Source organism: Halichoerus grypus, chromosome 9 (genome assembly GCF_964656455.1).
Source record: "Halichoerus grypus chromosome 9, mHalGry1.hap1.1, whole genome shotgun sequence".
Classification (NCBI taxonomy): domain Eukaryota; kingdom Metazoa; phylum Chordata; class Mammalia; order Carnivora; family Phocidae; genus Halichoerus; species Halichoerus grypus.
Genome location: NC_135720.1, coordinates 8,708,358 through 8,725,907, shown reverse-complemented (window position 1 = coordinate 8,725,907; position 17,550 = coordinate 8,708,358). Strand labels below are relative to the sequence as shown.

At 43.8% G+C, this 17,550-nt stretch overlaps 1 protein-coding gene across 3 annotated transcripts in view; it reads left to right on the top strand.

The window, feature by feature from the left end:
* FNDC1 (fibronectin type III domain containing 1) overlaps positions 1 to 16,877 on the top strand; it is a 101,593-nt gene extending 84,716 nt beyond the window's left edge. For all 3 annotated transcript variants that reach the window (XM_078054508.1, XM_036110070.2, XM_078054507.1), the window contains 6 exons: positions 1,774 to 1,882; positions 6,398 to 6,477; positions 10,177 to 10,206; positions 10,970 to 11,131; positions 12,925 to 13,047; positions 15,920 to 16,877. In XM_078054508.1, coding sequence (XP_077910634.1) covers positions 1,774 to 1,882; positions 6,398 to 6,477; positions 10,177 to 10,206; positions 10,970 to 11,131; positions 12,925 to 13,047; positions 15,920 to 16,035 — 620 coding nt within the window. In that variant the 3' untranslated portion in view covers positions 16,036 to 16,877. The remainder of the gene's footprint in view (positions 1 to 1,773; positions 1,883 to 6,397; positions 6,478 to 10,176; positions 10,207 to 10,969; positions 11,132 to 12,924; positions 13,048 to 15,919) is intronic.
* The last annotated feature ends 673 nt before the right edge of the window (positions 16,878 to 17,550 follow it).

Genomic DNA, 17,550 nt, shown 5'->3' with positions numbered 1-17,550 from the left:
TGTTTTTCCCTTTCTTTTAGAATGAAAAGCAAAAACCTGCGTGACCTAAGGGCACTGAATATTTTCTCTGCTCCGTGCTTCTTTAGCTTCATCTCATGCTTTAACGTCTCTCTAAGACTCAGTTTTCTCATGTGTCAAAATGGGGATAGTGATGCTTACATACTAGGAGCAGGAGAATTAATCAAAATAAAACTTGGTTGAATGTGTTTGGAATGTTTGGCACATGGGAGATACCTGACGGATGTCTTCTTCCTTGTGTGTAACATAGGAGACCGTAGAGGATACGCTGAGCCATGACCTCACTTGGCCTTCTGAGGCCTCCCTGAAGGCTGGGCAGGCGTCAGGGCCCACTGGGGTCCATTCATAGCAGAAAAGGCAGAAGGAGTTGCCTGACTACTGTCACTAGACATCGAGGTCAAGGGCAGGCACAGATCTTCAACAACTAGCAATCAAAGAGCCTTCACCAACTGGGTGAAGAGACCACTGCGAGTCTGGGGTCTTTCAGTCCCACACACGTGTGCGAGTGCATGCACGTGCACACACACACACACACACACACGCACAGCACTCACCATCAACAGTTTTGTTGTTTCATGTAAGGACAATTGTATATATCTCTGCCAGGAAATTCTTAAATACTTGTGTGGAGGTCACTGCTTTTTCTTCTGTCGCCTTTTACTCTGTGCTGTCAAGGTTGGTCAAGGTGATTAGTTCTGAGGAAATGTGGGAGATAAAGAGAAGGAAGAGAAGTAGGGAACCAGTAGTTGTCAAGAAGTGTGTTTAATTTTGTTATCCACATCCGAATTCACAAGAAGGTACCAATGTTATACCCAGACGCAACATGCAGCTCGGTCCCGTTCTTGAACTTTTCCCTCAGATGGCAATTCCTCTTGCCATGGCCCCCTCCCCATCCTCCTCCGTCGGGCAATGCCTCTTGCCATGGCCCCTCCCCATCCTCCTCCGTCGGGCATGCCTCTGTGCCATGGCCCCTCCCCATCCTCCTCCGTCGGGCAATGCCTCTGTGCCTTGGCCCCTCCCCATCCTCCTCCGTCGGGCAATGCCTCTGTGCCTTGGCCCCTCCCCATCCTCCTCCGTCGGGCAATGCCTCTGTGCCATGGCCCCTCCCCATCCTCCTCCGTCGGGCATGCCTCTTGCCATGGCCCCCTCCCCATCCTCCTCCGTCGGGCAATGCCTCTTGCCATGGCCCCCTCCCCATCCTCCTCCGTCAGGCAATGCCTCTGTGCCATGGCCCCCTCCCCATCCTCCTCCGTCGGGCATGCCTCTTGCCATGGCCCCCTCCTCATCCTCCTCCGTCGGGCAATGCCTCTGTGCCATGGCCCCCTCCCCATCCTCCTCCGTCGGGCATGCCTCTTGCCATGGCCCCCTCCCCATCCTCCTCCGTCGGGCAATGCCTCTTGCCATGGCCCCCTCCCCATCCTCCTCCGTCGGGCATGCCTCTTGCCATGGCCCCCTCCCCATCCTCCTCCGTCGGGCATGCCTCTTGCCATGGCCCCCTCCCCATCCTCCTCCGTCGGGCATGCCTCTATGCCATGGCCCCCTCCCCATCCTCCTCCGTCGGGCAATGCCTCTTGCCATGGCCCCCTCCCCATCCTCCTCCGTCGGGCATGCCTCTTGCCATGGCCCCCTCCCCATCCTCCTCCGTCGGGCATGCCTCTGTGCCATGGCCCCCTCCCCATCCTCCTCCGTCGGGCATGCCTCTTGGTGATGTGGTTCCTTGATGCTCAGTGGGTCCTTCTCTATCTCCTCTTGCAGGTTACCTGGTTTACAGTGCATCCTATGAAGACTTCATTAGGAATAAGTGGTCCACTCAAGCTTCCTCAGTAACTCATTTGCCCATTGAGAACCTGAAGCCAAACACAAGGTATGTGTCAGTCATTAGAGAGAGAGAGAGAGAGAGAAACCTGTGTGTGTGGTCACAGATATCCTCAGGTTGAAAGTGAAAAGATCAATGAAAAGGTTTTATGATTTCTTTTGTAGTCTCTGTTTACTTTTCATAGAATATCGATGAATACCCACCATATGTCATTATATTTCTCCTAGAAGAAATTACTGTTTCTATTATAGTTGTTAGTCTATTGTATTTATATTTTGTTACCAATTTTCCAGAGACTAAACGGTACCTGCCTCTGGGGAAAGAAAGGTTGTTCTGTGTGTTGAAAGGGACTTGGATCCATGTGCAGGCACCCAGCTGGTGGCATTAGGCAGCACAACCTTCATATGTGACATTAATGGGGCAGCAATTGCTAAACATATTAGTTAACTGGTACTCACATTCTATGATGTGGAAGTTCAGACCATTTAGAAAGACGCATTTTACACATTGATAAGGTTACAAACATGTCTTGCTAAGCTGGGTGGTGGTTGGCTGGCCAGAGGCCTATCTGGGAGCCAGAGTTTGTGATGCTTCGTGTGAAATCTACAAAACTTGTTCCCACGGTTACAAAGAGAGTGAGTGTGCATTTCCTCTTTCACACTATCTGGTTTTGATAGTAATGATCATCAGGAAAGCTTTCCGGTGAAAATGGGCAAAGCATGTGAGGGTCAAGCATGGTGTGCGTGTAAACCAGCTCTCTGGGGAAAAAAAAAGTCCCTGGTTTATGGTGCTTACCATTTTCTGTAGTGTGAACATTCCCACCATGGCCAATTCCAGCCTTCCAGGGGGCCTGTGGATTCTTGAATATATAATGATTGTCTCTTTCATGCCCGTGCAAATGAGTCCAGCACCCCCAAGGTCACATCAAGCCCCATATTTATGGAGCAAAGAGCTCTAAATGGTGTGTCTGTGGCCTGACTCTCATTTCCTGTATAGTTGGAGGAGCATGGAGAAGGTTGAAACAAAATACTCTCCTTAAACAGAAATGTGCCGAAAGGGCATAGAAACTAGCTAATAGCCCTGGGTACTTCTGAACTAGCTGAGAACTTTCCTCAGGGCATTGGAGGTTCCGTGTGGGCTCATCTGAGCTAAATGTTCACAAACTATTATCAATTTGAGGATTTGGCAAATAAAAAGCAAGGAGCAAAACAGGAAACTGAGAAAGCACTTTTCTTTATGTTTCCCTAATCGTGAGGAAAGATGGATTAATTAAAGCAAACAAAAACAACACATTTAAGACAGTGGAGTCAACACCCAGTTTTCTTTACTGTGTGCAGAGCCTCAGCATCCCAAAGCTGAAAGAGGCACGGGAGAGGTTTTGCTGCATAGCTCCTTGTAGTGGAACTTGAATCCCCATCTCCTGACCACCACCCCCCCATCCTTCTGGCCAATGTTCTTTCTACAGCTTTTGCTGCCAGGCTGATCTTGAGTTTTGAATGTCAGGAGATGGTTATGTAAGATGAAGGTGTATTCATTCTTTCAGCGGGTATGAAGGAGTGCCCCCAATTCCTTCTATATGTACTTGGTGTTTGCTCTGCACCAGGCACCAGGTTATGCACTGAGGGTAGAACGGGGGTTCGGAGCAGGAGTGGGTGGATGTGGTCGGGGAGGTGGCCTATAAAATACAGAGGAACTGTCCTCACAGAGCTCACAGTTTGGTAGAGACCGCTTGTTTAGCAAAAGCATAAATATAATTACCAATCCATACCCTGAGGCAGACCTTTTTCCTGAGCTTGTGGGGAGGGGGTGGGGCAGTCAGGTGAGCTTCCCTGGGGAAATAGATAAGCAGCGGTGAACTTGAAGAAGGTGGGTGGGGTGAGGCCAGGTTGTTCTGGGCAGAAAGGATGTCTAACAGCATGGTGTGTTCTAGGAAGGAAAGGAGGCCAGGATGGTGGGAGGCTGGACAGGCTGGTCCCAGAGGGCCTTGGGAGTCCCTTGTGGCTTCTCTCCTACCCTCCACCTACATTTAGTGCCCTGATAGCCAGGCTGGAAACAGCAGGTGCCACTATAGCCTTTTCTCTGGGATGCCTGTCGATTATTCCTGCTTCTGATGGAGGGCGCTGACGGGGGCACAGAACACTTGGGGTCCTCTACACAGATTTCCTCAAAACCCCTGTCAACAGCCTGATGGAAGGATGCTCATTGTTTCCCTGCTTTACACTGATACAGAGCATCTCCGGAGGGCCCACGTTAGTGGTCCAGGTCCTTCTCCCACAGAGGCTGTGTGTCCCTGTTGTTAGCACCGTCCTCGGGGCTTCTCAGGAACCTACCTCCGAGTGTCTGTGGGAGACACAAGAAGTCAGTCCCCTCAAGATGAACCAGAATGTCAGCACCAGCTTTGGTTCTTTATAACTCAATCTTGTGTTTGACTTTACATGGACATGGCCCACCTTGTTCACCCAACTCAGTCCCAGACCACTTTCTGGAATCTGCATATTTCATCCATACTTCAAAGCACAAAGATTGAGACTGTGGGGGGTTATTCAAAAGAAGGTGCAAGAGCTTATGTGAGAAGGAAAGGCATGGATTGCTCTTGTTACTTGGGTGAGGCAGATACTATTCAGAGTATGGCATCTGTATTTTAGTTTCTAGAAGAAGTTTAATGTGGTTTGGAAAATGGGAACCTTACTTTCCCCCATAATTTCGTGTTTTTCAGCTTCATGTATTTAAATTTGCTTTGACACATTAGGTGAGGTTCAAATGGAATTGTGTCTTTGGAATTGGGCCCTGTGGGCTTCGTTGGAGGACAGAGGAACTGTGTGAACAGAGAAAGTAGATGAGGAGGAACACTTGGGTTTCAGTGGGGAGACAGAATTGATACAGCGAAGGAATCAGACCGGTCGGGCATCCTGTACCCTCTCCACAATTGTAGAGCCGTGATTCCCTCTGTGGACCTTGGGACCTGGTGTCAGGACAACTTGAGCGATGGCTTAAGAAATGCTCAGCGGAAATGTCTCATGTAGCCTCTGAGGATGTATCATTCCTTAGGTTTTGATTTCCTTTTTAAGGAAAAAAAAAAATATCTGTAAAGTTTGACCAGTATCACTGGTGTATGCCAAACCCGCTGCCTGCAGAATTTTGCCTTAAATAACTCCATAACCACTGAATAAAAGTATGCGTAATTGGGAAAACACGGACTGCTGAGCGAATTATTTGGAAACGCATATGTTCTTAATTGTGCATATCTTTTTTTAAAATGAAATTTAAAAAGGATTCTCTTCTAAATGAGATGTGAATGACTCTTGAAAGGCTGAAAAGAAGACTAAATTTACCAAAGGAGCCTTTCTTTGCTCTCTGTTTAATCAAACCCAAAGTCAAATATTTCTGTGTAACTGTGAAGCCTGAGGCTCCCTTGGGTGATCTCAGGAGCTCTGGAGGCTTGGTCCCAGGACAGTGGTGTAACAGACATATGCCTTTGCTCTCCGAATAAATAATCCACCTCTTTGAAAATTTAGTGCATTTTAATTAGTGCATAGAACCTGTGTGCCAAGACTGACATAGGAAAAGACTTGTTAGGAACTCTGAAATGGCAGAGAGCCACCCCTGACAGGGGTTTCTTACCTTTTCTTCACCTGTGAGTAGCTCAGGGCTTTGAGAGCACAGATAATGTCCGGTGTCCCAGGGGTAAAGGAAACACGAAGATTAACAGTGGATATAGTGGGTCACAGCTGTGGTGTTGGTCTCTAATATTACTTAACCACCCCTTTTGTCCTGTATCTCATAAGAGCACAGAGCAAGATGTTTGGGGACTCCCCACCCACTCAGCCTCTCAGTCTCCCTCTAGACAAACAAGTACATTCTCTGTTCCAAGACAAGGATAAATCTGACAGCAAAACCTCTCCCGGCCTTTTCCACTTCCCCTTCTTGGACTTGCTTCTCTTTCCTGGAGGCACAGAAGCTCGAAACTCAGTGACTTTTAAAGCTCCAGAGCCAACCATAGCACTTGTTATGCGCCCAAGACATCATTGTCATGTTCATTTCACTGAGGAGGCCAACCTCGGGACTGGCTCGCCTTCCTTCCGCCAACAATGAGTTGCATCATTACTGGGTCAAACAGCCTGCTTTTTCATACGGAGTCCAGTGATAAGAATTAGGTTAAGTTTGAATTTTGCTCTGTAAGTGTTTTGCTGCTCCAGTTTCTCCCTCTTGAGCTGTGGAACTCTGGTGGGATGAGAGCAGGATGAGAGAGGCATCCATCCACATGGGGCCACGCAGCCGTGATGCCCTAAGGAACATACGCTCTCTACGTGACTTATTTGCCCAATATGCTCCTTCTGATGCCATCAGCCTCGTGAGTCAATGCTATGAATTGTATTATTTTGAAAAGTTATTGGAAAATGCGGAAGTTCAGAAAAAATATGAATAGCAGGGATGTATGCATTTGTTACAAAATAACACTCAAACCCTGCCACAGAGTAAGTGCTCAACAGTTTGGGAATGTCTTTTATTATACAGAAATTAAACAAGCTTCTCTTTCAAAAAAATGTTTTCTTCCAATTTCAGGTATTATTTTAAAGTTCAAGCCAAAAATCCACATGGCTACGGACCCATCAGCCCTTCGGTCTCATTTGTTACAGAATCAGGTATCTGCGACTTCACATTCTCATTTTTTGCCTTTTCTCAAAGACAAATAATTTGGAATCATGACTACAATAGAATAAAAACTGAAGAAGTAAAGTCCTTATTTTTCTATTTAGTGAGTTCATATTGGATATCACGTTATAAAATAAACATCATTTTCTTTGTGCTGTGTTAAAATCTGGATAATAAAATTTAAAAAGTAATCTTCATTGGAGCTGCCTGGGAAGTGGAAAGGTCACATTCCAATGAAAGGAAAAAATCTAGTTTTCAACCATGTGGGAAAGATAAGTTTGAATCTCTCTGTAAAAGATTTAGTTGCAGAGCTAATTTTTTTTTATGAAAAACAGCTGAAAAGCATAAATGCCATGTGGCCTGAGAGGTATTTGCTTCTTCCAATTAGTCAGGTCTCCAAGATGGTTCTTTCACTAGGAGATGTCCTAATACGGAGAGTTTAATTAGAATATTAGCCAATCTTACAAGCAGTGTTACTTGGAGGATGGCCCTGCTCTGGGGGATGCTGGTATACAGAGCTCTCCAGCCCTCTGTAAGGTGCTCCTGTGGTCATGGTCTGACCAGTATGCCCAGAGCTGGCCATGGGGACAGTCCTGGGTGAACAGCCTTTCCATACAGGAAACCACACTGGGAGCTGGTCCCTCTGCCTCTAAGCCAGGCCACCTTCAGAGGTCGGGCTGAACCAGCTGTACACTAACCTTGCTCTACCTTCTATTTGGTTAGATTATTTCCCACATATAGCTTGATCCCAGAATATTGATCATTGGAAGATATTTTTAAGTGGGGAAAAAAAATAAAATCTTTTGTGAGAATATGCTTCATATTGGAAATGTTGGCAAAGGACCTCAAAAGTGTTTTCATTTAAAAAATGTGTTCCTCATTAGTAATTAAGAAAGAGTCAAAGAAAACCATTTTCAAGGGTTAATTTGCTAAAGTAGGGGACGTGTCTATGTTCATGGCTACATTTCCTAAAAAGGAATGGACCTTTGGCGACTATCAGAATTAACATGATAAAAGTCTGTAGAAAAAAAAATTCAAATCTAGAAAGCTTTAAGAAATTGGCCCCAAATCTGAGAATAGAAATATAAATGTAATTTCTGAGACCGCAGTATAAATTGAAAAATACGGCTCTCTGCTATCCCCCTCCCAAGAAGAGCCTCACCATGCTCCCACCTTATCCTTTTGTGGCCTCCAAAGGGTGGGTGACAGCATTCCAGGGCCCCCCCATGCAGACCTCTTTTACCATCAGCTCCCTGGAGATCCTCATGCATCTGACAATTGACAGTTGTCAAAAGTTGACAATTCGACAATTACTTGAAATTTGACAATTATTTGCTCTGGCCATCTTCACTTTATTCAGTCAGTTTGTTCAAGTTTCTCCTTCACTTTTCACAACCCTGCTGTTGTGCAACAGGAAAATTATCAGGTAATTGCCAAACATAAAAATACACGAAGTAAACGCATATGTCAGCACGGGCTGCAGCATGGGGTCAACTTTCCATGTTGTTTGTGTTGTGTTGTTGTTCTGTATGTCCCCCCCCTCCCCTCCCCTCCAGCCTGGAGCATTTGAGATTTTTTCAGCGGACTATTGAAACTTAAGAGTAGAAGAGCAAAATGAGCGTTTACACTTACAGCTAACAGTAGGTCGCTCTTCTGTGGGAGTGAGTGAATGGTCTGTACAAAGGAGCAGCTCAAGGGAGATTTGGGGTGATGGAAATATTCTGTATCCTGATTGTAGTAGGGTTCCGTGAATCAGTGCATGTGTTGAAACTCACAGGATATTTACCATAAAAGAGTAGTTTTACTCCATGATAATTTTTCAAAAAAAAAAAAAGGAGAATTATTTTATAAAAATGAACTTTTTCTAAAGCAGAATTCCTTAAAAGCTAGTTCCATATTTTCTTTTTTTTTAAAGATTTATTTATTTATTTTTAAATTTTATTATGTTAGTCACCATACAATACATCATTAGCTTTTGATGTGGTGATCCACGATCCATTGTTTTCGTATAACACCCAGTGCTCCATGCAGTACGTGCCCTCCTTAATACCCATCACCGGGCTAACCAATCCACCCTCCCCCCCCCCAAAACCCTGTTTGTTTCTCGGAGTCCATAGTCTCTCATGGTTCATCTCTCCCTCCAATTCTCCCCCCATTTTTCCCTTCCTTCTCCTAATGTCCTCCATGCTATTCCTTATGTTCCACAAATAAGTGAAACCATATGATAATTGACTTTCTCTGCTTGACTTATTTCCCTTAGCATAATCTCCTCCAGTCCCATCCATGTTGATGTAAAAGTTGGGTATTCATCTTTTCTGATGGCTGAGTAATATTCCATTATATATATGGACCACATCTTCTTTATCCATTCATCTGTTGAAGGGCATCTCGGCTCTTTCCACAGTTTGGCTATTGTGGACATTGCTGCTATGAACATTGGGGTGCATATGGCCCTTCTTTTCACTACATCTGTGTCTTTGGGGTAAATACCCAGGAGTGCAATTGCTGGGTCATAGGGTAGCTCTATTTTTAAAATTTTGAGGAACCTCCACACTGTTTATTTTTAGAGAGAGAAAGAGAGAAAGAGAGTTGGGGGTAGGGGCAGAAGAAGAGGGAGGGAGAGAATCTCAAGCAGACTCCTCGCTGAGCGTGGAGCCCAACTCGGGCCTTGATCTCACAACCCTGAGATCACGACCTGAGCTGAAACCAAGAGTCAGATGTTTCACCAACTCTGCCACCCAGGTGCTGCCATATTTTCTTAAGTGGCATTACTTGGGCTAAGATAGAGATGTTTTACATACAGCTTTATTGAGATGCAAGTGGCATACAGTAAGCTGCATGTAAGTGTACAACTCAGTGGGTTTTAAAATATGTTTACCGCCTTGAATCCATCGCCACAATCACACCAGTGAACATCGTTGTTACCCCTACATGCTCACTGCTGCTATGCAACCCAGCTCCCCTGTCCCCCCATGTGGGCATCTTTTCCCCTGTTAACAGGGAACTACTCATCTGCTGTCTGTCACTTTAGATTTGTTTGTACTTTCTAGAATTTTATATAAATGAAATCATACAGTCTGAACTCTTTTGTCTGGCTTCTTTCCCTCAGCAAAATCGTTTTGAGATCCATCCATCTTTTGTACTTAGCAGTATTTCATCAGATGGCTGTGCCATAACTTACCCATTCACTTATTCATAGACATTTGAGCTGCTTCTACTTTTTGGCTATGACAAATAAAACTGCTATGAACATTCATGTATAAGTGTTTGCATGGACATGTGTTTTAATGCCTCGTGGGTAAATACTTAGGAGTGGAATGGATAGATCATAGAGTAGGTATATGTTTACCTTTTTAAGAAACCACCAAACTGTTTTCTCAAGATAGACACATCTTTTAAAAATGACGAGTATTGAATTATTCTGTCATACCCCAAATCAAAGTCTTACTATATTGACCCACAATTTCTGTATAAATATCAAGGCAGTTTAGCTAGAAAAGGATATTTTTCAAAAGGAAATGCTTAGAAAATAAAAACTAAGGAAAACTTTGGCATTGCTTGAATAAACTATATTTGTATCTATTCCAGGGAGCTCATTGGTTAGCTCTCTCTGCCACGATAAACATTTCAACAATTGCATGGTTGTGAAATAGGATAGTGAAGTCAATTATTTCTTTCTCATTTTACAGACAATCCTCTGCTTGTTGTGAGGCCACCAGGTAAGTTTCTCTTCTTGACAAACTTGACGTTCTAGTAATCAAGTTGGATAGTGAATATGAGATTGCTATGATTGCTCACAAGTAGAAATGCTAGACCATTTTTCCATTTTTATGATTTTCTGATAACTTCTTTGGTTTCCTTGCCCCCTTTATCCTGATCTAGGGAAAAGAATGGTCTGGAAATTTTTTTTATAGGACCCTAGCAGCCAATATCTGTAAAAGAAAACATTATGGGGTGGCCAATATCTATAAAATAGATAACTTTATTTACTTAATCCCTTTAAATATTTTAAATGGCTGAAAAGGTAGCAAAATGCATTAAATGTACAACAAATTTTTACTTTGTTTTCAAACAAACTGTGAAAGCCCCATTTCTTAAGTTCAAGACAGGTTTTGGGAGGGATGAGAACAGTGAGAGTCTATGCTGAGGGACTTCTGGAGGGGGCAGGTAGGATAGCATATCCCAAAAGATCAAATATGCCATTATATCTCATTTTCCTTGAAGCTTAAAGGCTTTTTCTTACTTCAAGAATCCCTATAGAAATGCACATACTTTAAATATGTTCAGGTAAAAGGAGCTCCTCAGTTGTACTTCGGTGCCAAGAAAGAAGGGGAATGAGAGAAAGAGTGCCCACTGGGGAGGTGGGAAAAAGCCCTGAGAGGAGGGAAAGGGCCAATGAATAAGTCAAATTCTCTGATACTTTGGGTGAGAATAAACATTGTGGAATCCCATGGTTGAGAGAGTGTGTCTTGTGTTGTCAAGGTGGTGAGCCCATCTGGATCCCATTTGCTTTCAAACATGACCCTAGCTACACCGACTGCCATGGCCGGCAGTATGTGAAGCGGACGTGGTATAGAAAATTCGTGGGAGTTGTTCTTTGTAATTCACTGCGGTATAAGATCTACCTTAGTGACAATCTGAAAGGTAGGTCTTTGAGAGTGGTGTGGTATGAGAAGGTATGGAAATTTTTTATTTTATCAGGTACTAATTTGACATTTATCAGGTACTAACTTGACATATTTTACCAGGTACTAACTTGACATAGCAGGTGCATCAGAATGTATTCAAGCTGTGGACCCATCATATCTCACTGTGGCCTGAACACAAATCAGTTTTTCAGGCTCTACTTTGGAGTTACTAGTTTTTACTTTGACACCCAGAAATACATATCTATAATTTTTAAAAATCCACTACATTTTATTTTATTTTTTTTTAAAGATTTTATTTATTTATTTGACAGAGAGAGACACAGCGAGAGAGGGAACACAAGCAGGGGGAGTGAGAGAGGGAGAAGCAGGCTCCCGATGAGCAGGGAGCCCGAGGTGGGACTCGATCCCAGGACCCTGGGACTATGACCTAAGCAGAAGGCAGATGCTTAATGACTGAGCCACCCAGGCGCCCCAAAAATCCACTACATTTTAGAAACGAGGCCCAAAATTCTGTTAGGAACGTAAGGGCCAATTTTCTTTGCCATTAATTCAATAATATTAGGTATGAGTGTAAGCTAGAAGCATCAAGGATTCCCCCCACTCCCGTCCTTGCCGTTGCCATACCTTAATGAAGAAAAAATTTTAGATGGTGAAACATACCTCAGTATTACTTGTTCTGTGTCTGAATAAAAATTACATTGTTTTCATTATGGTAGGGGATTGAAACAAAGAATACCACAAGCATCTTGAACTACTAACATTTCAAAACGCTGTTTCTACCCAGCTGGCTTTGATTCTGCCACCTACACAAATCTGTTTTTTATTTTTAAACTTGCACACTTTTAATTTTTTAGTACATACATTTTTAAAACTTTTCCTCAGCTGCTATAGGATTTTTTTTCTTCCTAGTGGTGATCATTTAAAGACAATGTCAAAACAAATTCTTTCCTACCATTCTCCACTCTGGCAGTTTCTCAGTGTATATGCCTCTCCCAACACCTACTCTGTTTCTGCTCTTTCTTTTCTCTCCTATCATTGAGCTTGCGCTCCCCTGCATCAGAACTCCTGGCAGAAATTACACAGCCAGCTCCAGTGTCCCAGGGACGATAGAAACAACTGCCCTACTGTGCAGCTGTGGTTCAGGACCATGGACAGCAGCTCTTGCACTGACAACACACCCTACTTCTAGTTATGTATGAAAATAGGTTCTTCTATTTTTTACAGATCTTCATGCCTTTTGTAATTATTTCATAATATATTCCTATCACAGTTTCAACTATTCCTTTTTTAAAACCAAGGAGTAGGGGCGCCTGGGTGGCTCAGTCGTTAAGCATCTGCCTTCGGCTCAGGTCACGATCCCAGGATTGAGCCCCACATAGGCTCCCTGCTCAGTGGAAAGCCTGCTTCTCCCTCTCCCACTCCCCCTGCTTGTGCTCTTGCTCTCGCTGTCTCTCTCTCTCTGTCAAATAAATAAATAAAATCTTTAAAATAAATAAATTAAATAAATAAAACCAAGGAGTAAAAAGGCCTACCACTTATAAGCTGAAACTGCCTATAATATTAATAGTTTCCATTTATTGAGGACTTGTTAAGTATTTAGCATACATGATCTTGCTGAATTCTTACAACACTTTGACGTTGGTGCCATTATCACTATTTTTTCAACATGGAAAGTATGACACACCAAGTTTAAGTACCCAGTTCGAATGGTCTCCAAAGCTTGTGCAAAATCTTAAAACAGGTGTACATTTTTGACCAGTCACTAACCCATGATATTCCCTTATGCAGACACATTCTACAGCATTGGGGACAGCTGGGGAAGAGGTGAAGATCATTGCCAGTTTGTGGATTCACACCTTGATGGAAGAACAGGACCTCAGTCCTATGTAGAAGCTCTCCCTACCATTCAAGGTAATTCAAACAAAGGCCTGATTATACTACCCTGGGGGTTGGGAGAGGAGAGCTAATATAAGGAGGAAGTCACTATAGCTCTCCCTTTTGTTTATCTTTTAAAGATGGTTGTTGGCAGCATTTTGGATCATATAAATAAGGAACCAACAAAATATTCCAACCATGTGCTGGAATTGTGTGAACCTAGGAGAGGCAGGGATACAAAGGAATATAAGACCTTGTCCTTACACTCAGAAAAATCTCTTCTCTGCTCCATTACTGGGAAGAGAAAATAGATATGTGAAAGGTAACTGGGAGTGAACAACTTAAAGTACAGATAATGATAGGAGTTATGTCACATAGTTGTCCTATTGTTAGGTAATTGTGCAGATTGTAGTCACTATTTGAGTTCGAGGAAGGCAGGCTATTTGAGGCTGTCAGGAAAGAAGTGGAGTCTGGGCTGAGTCATTAAGAAACCTAGACATGCAGAGGATAGAGTCTTTTGGGCAGAGGACAGCATGAACGTGGGTGCAGAGAAGGAAAGGTAAACAAACATACAAACCAACCATAGCTTATCATATACTTTAGGAGGTAACATAACAACTATTTCATGATGGTATCACAGGGTGACAACATATACATTAATCTCAAAGGTTAACAACTTTCAGTATGCTACTAACTCCCTCAACTGCCAGAACAAAAAAATAAACAGAACAACTGAATGAAGTCCAACACTATTTCCATTATGCACTCAACTCCTAGTGATCTGGCAATATCAAGACATGAGATGTCCTATCAACTTTTTTAATTTGGAAAAAAATTAACATAGGCTGGTAAACACAGATTACCTATTTTCAAAGAATTAAGGTAGAGTAAAATACACAGAGCAGAAAAGTAATTGTATTAGTCAGAGTTCTCCAGAAAAACAGAACCAGAGAGAAAGAGAGATTGAGAGAGAGGTGTCTTAAGGAGTTGGCTCATATGGTTATAGAGGCGGGCAAGTCCAAAATCTGCAGAGCAGGCCAGTAAGCTGGAGACCCAAGGAAGAGTCCGGGTTGCAATTTGAGTCTGAAGGCAGTCTACTGGCAGAATGCCCACTTTGTCAGGGAGGGTAATCTTTTCTTATGAGGTCCTTCAACTGATTGGATGAGGCCCACCCACATTATAGAGAGTAGCTTACTCTACTCAAAGTGTGATGATTTAAAGGTTAATCTCATCTAAAAATATTTTTCAGAAACATCTAGAATAATATTTGACCAAATATCTGGGTACCATAGCCTAGCCCCATTGACACATAAAACTAACCATCACAATCAGTATACAAAATATACCACATTTCTTAATTTTTTCAGGATCTTGCATTGACCCAAGGTCACTATGCATGATTTATATTTTACTGTGTTTCTGTGACTGTGGTTTTGGTTCTGAGCAGAGGTGCTGCCTAGTCAGCATGCTCACTGGTAGGATGGTGTGTGTCCTTTCATCTGGCAAGAGTAAACAGGGCCAGAGAGGAGTTGCCAAAAATTTTTTTTGAACAGGTTGGGGCCTCCCTTTTACTTTAAGGGAGACCTGCTCAAAAATGCTATAGCATTCTTTCCTTTGAGAGATTTCCCTGAAAGATCTAAAAGCCTACCACAGACTTCAAGAATTAAACCAGGAGGCTTGAGGTTCTAGGCGACTCGCAAGGCCGTAAGTGCTGTGAGGAGCAGGTGGGGGTCTTTCTGACAGTTCTTTGCCCTGCAGGGAGTCTCCCTAGCGAGTGGCTCCAATGATTTTCTTTTGTGGAGAGAGAGAATTAGGGCACTAATGAACACGCTTTCCCATCTGTGTCACACACGTGTGGGGACTGGGCTATCCCCCCAAATCATGCCTGGGATAAACCCCAGGGATTATTGTGACCCCCCCCCACATAAAAATGGTAGTGTTTATTTGGAAGTAACATTTGTCGTAAGAACAGTTTATCAGAGGTCTTCTGTCTGAATGGAGGTTCTAAGGATGAGAATTTTTTCTGTTGGTTTGAGCGCTTTTGATGCTACAATTGTAAGACCAGTTCCAAGTGTGGGTTTTCCCCCCACACCAGTAGCAATTCTTGGACACCAGCTGGGTGTCCTACAATTGAAGTCTGTTCTGACACTGTGTACCCAGAGGTGGCGTCAGATCGCACAGGTTAAGGGCTCAGTCCCACAAGACTGACACCCTCCCCCGACCAACTTCAAGTGCCCGTCACAAGTCCAGAGTGCCATCTGAGCATCTGACCTCTTGGCTACATATTGGAGGTTCCTACCGCCCCCTTCTTGGGTTTGATTAATTTGCAAGAGCAGCTCACAGGACTCAGAGAAACATTTTACTTACTAGGCTACCTACCAGTTTATTATAAAAGTATACAATTTGGGGGATGCCGGATGGAAGAGATGCATAGGGCACAGTGTGGGGAAAGGACACAGAATGTCCGTGTCCTCTCTGGGAGCACCACCCTCCCAGCATCTGCATATGTTCACCGACCCAGAACTTTCAGAACGTGGTTCTTTTGGGTCTTTGTGGAGGCATGATTGAATAAATCATTGTCCCTTCATGATTGCACTCAATCTCCAGCCCCTTTCCCCTCTGCAGAGGCCAGTAGGTAGGACTGAAAGTCTCACCCTCTAATCCCATGGCTGGCCTCTCTGGTGAGTAGTTCCATCCATAGATGCTTTCTGAAAGTAATCCCATCATCATAAACTCAGGTATGTTAGGAATATTGAGATACTTTTACCACTCCTATCACTTAGGAAATCCTAGGGTTTTAGGAGTTGTGTGCCAGGAACAGGGATAAAGACCAAATATAGATTTCTTATTATCAATCACAATATCACAGATGCATTTTCTTTCCCTCCCTTTCCATTTACCCTTCTAGGCTACTTCCGCCAGTATCGCCAGGAGCCGGTCAGCTTCGGCAACATTGGTTTTGGAACCCCCTACTACTACGTGGGCTGGTATGAGTGTGGGGTCTCCATTCCAGGGAAGTGGTAACCACGGGAAGATCATGCTGAGAGCTCACCCATCCGGCTGCCTTGACTAACTTGCACTAGGGACTGTGAGCAGGAAAAGATAGTGTCCCAAGCCCCATCGACCCTGGGTGCCGGCAAGGCCACGTGATGGACACTGGACATCTCAGGCATCTCTGGTCTGGAACGCGGTCCTACTTCTTGGCCTGGACTACACACAGAATTCAATGTTGCTGTTAACTTTGCTTCTCCACATGTTTTGATTATCATAGCACCTGCCAGAGACAGCAGAAACACACAGCTACTGGGGCTGCCCACTGACTCACTGCGGTCTTCACACTTTATAGGCACAAAATTCAGACATGTCGGTGTCTCCAGGGAACAGCATAAACATGCTGGACTTGCTTCATGGAATGCTACACGCTTTCTCTTTTCTCATTGGACTCTTCTAAAAGTAGCCGAATTTAAGCTTCAGATATCTCACTGTGCAGTAGAACTGAGTTACTAAAAACACCACCAAAGGAAATATATCCTACTTAAGATTTATCCCGTGGGCGTACCCACTGCTAGACCAAATGTATCAAATTATATTTGTAAATTCTCAATTTTGATATATATATATATGTATATAGGCATATACATATCCTCACTTGTCTGCAAGAACATTGATTAAAGTTGCTACATTTGTACTTGTTCACTAGATAAATGCGTGTGGGACTTTTTGGAGCAAAGGTGCTGTTAATGAACGTCTTTTAGAAGTGTCCAAAGGACCTGTGCTCTGCGTAATGAGAACAACAGAGTGAACGCTGCTGGACTCTGGGAATGACGGGGAGCTGGCGGTGACAGCAACTGAAACCAGTGACCTAGGTGCAGACCGAGTGCTTTCTACCTAAGGAGACAATCTGTCCAGACCTGGGTGAAAACTACCACTTGCCCCTATGGGGACATATCCAGTATGTTTTCAGAATAATCAAGACTTTAGATCCCAAATGATTTAAAAATCCAGTTTAAAAAAAAAATACTTTCCGCTTTCCTGCCTGAGTATCTCCTCCTCAAAATATGAGCCTCTTATCTCTTTGGACGGCAACACGAGAACATTTATTTAAAGACCCGTTATTCTAATTCTTTTTCAAACATGGTGGCCTTTCCGTGTGCTTGGCTATCCCGTGTCCTCAGGCAGCTCCATGGCATGAAGGTTTTGTCTTCTTTCATAAAGGTTTCAGCACACGAGAAGTAGGGGGGTGGGGAAAGGAGCTAGAAGCGTACCCTTTTCTGGGGCCCCCAGGCCACTGTGGAATGATTTAGTGGCAGAATGCAGTCCAGCCTCCTGGAATCAATTCCTTTCAGTGCCAGTACTGTGTTGAGGGGCGACCTGATGTATCTGGTGGGTTCGAAGGTAAAACTTACAAGGAAACTTGGCAGGGTCCTTTCCATGAGGCCGTGAAAGCTGATGTTCTCCTTAGATTCCATGATCCCCTTTCCACAATAAACAGCAGTAAAGAAAATGCAGCATTCCGACAGCCTGGGAAGATACTAGAAT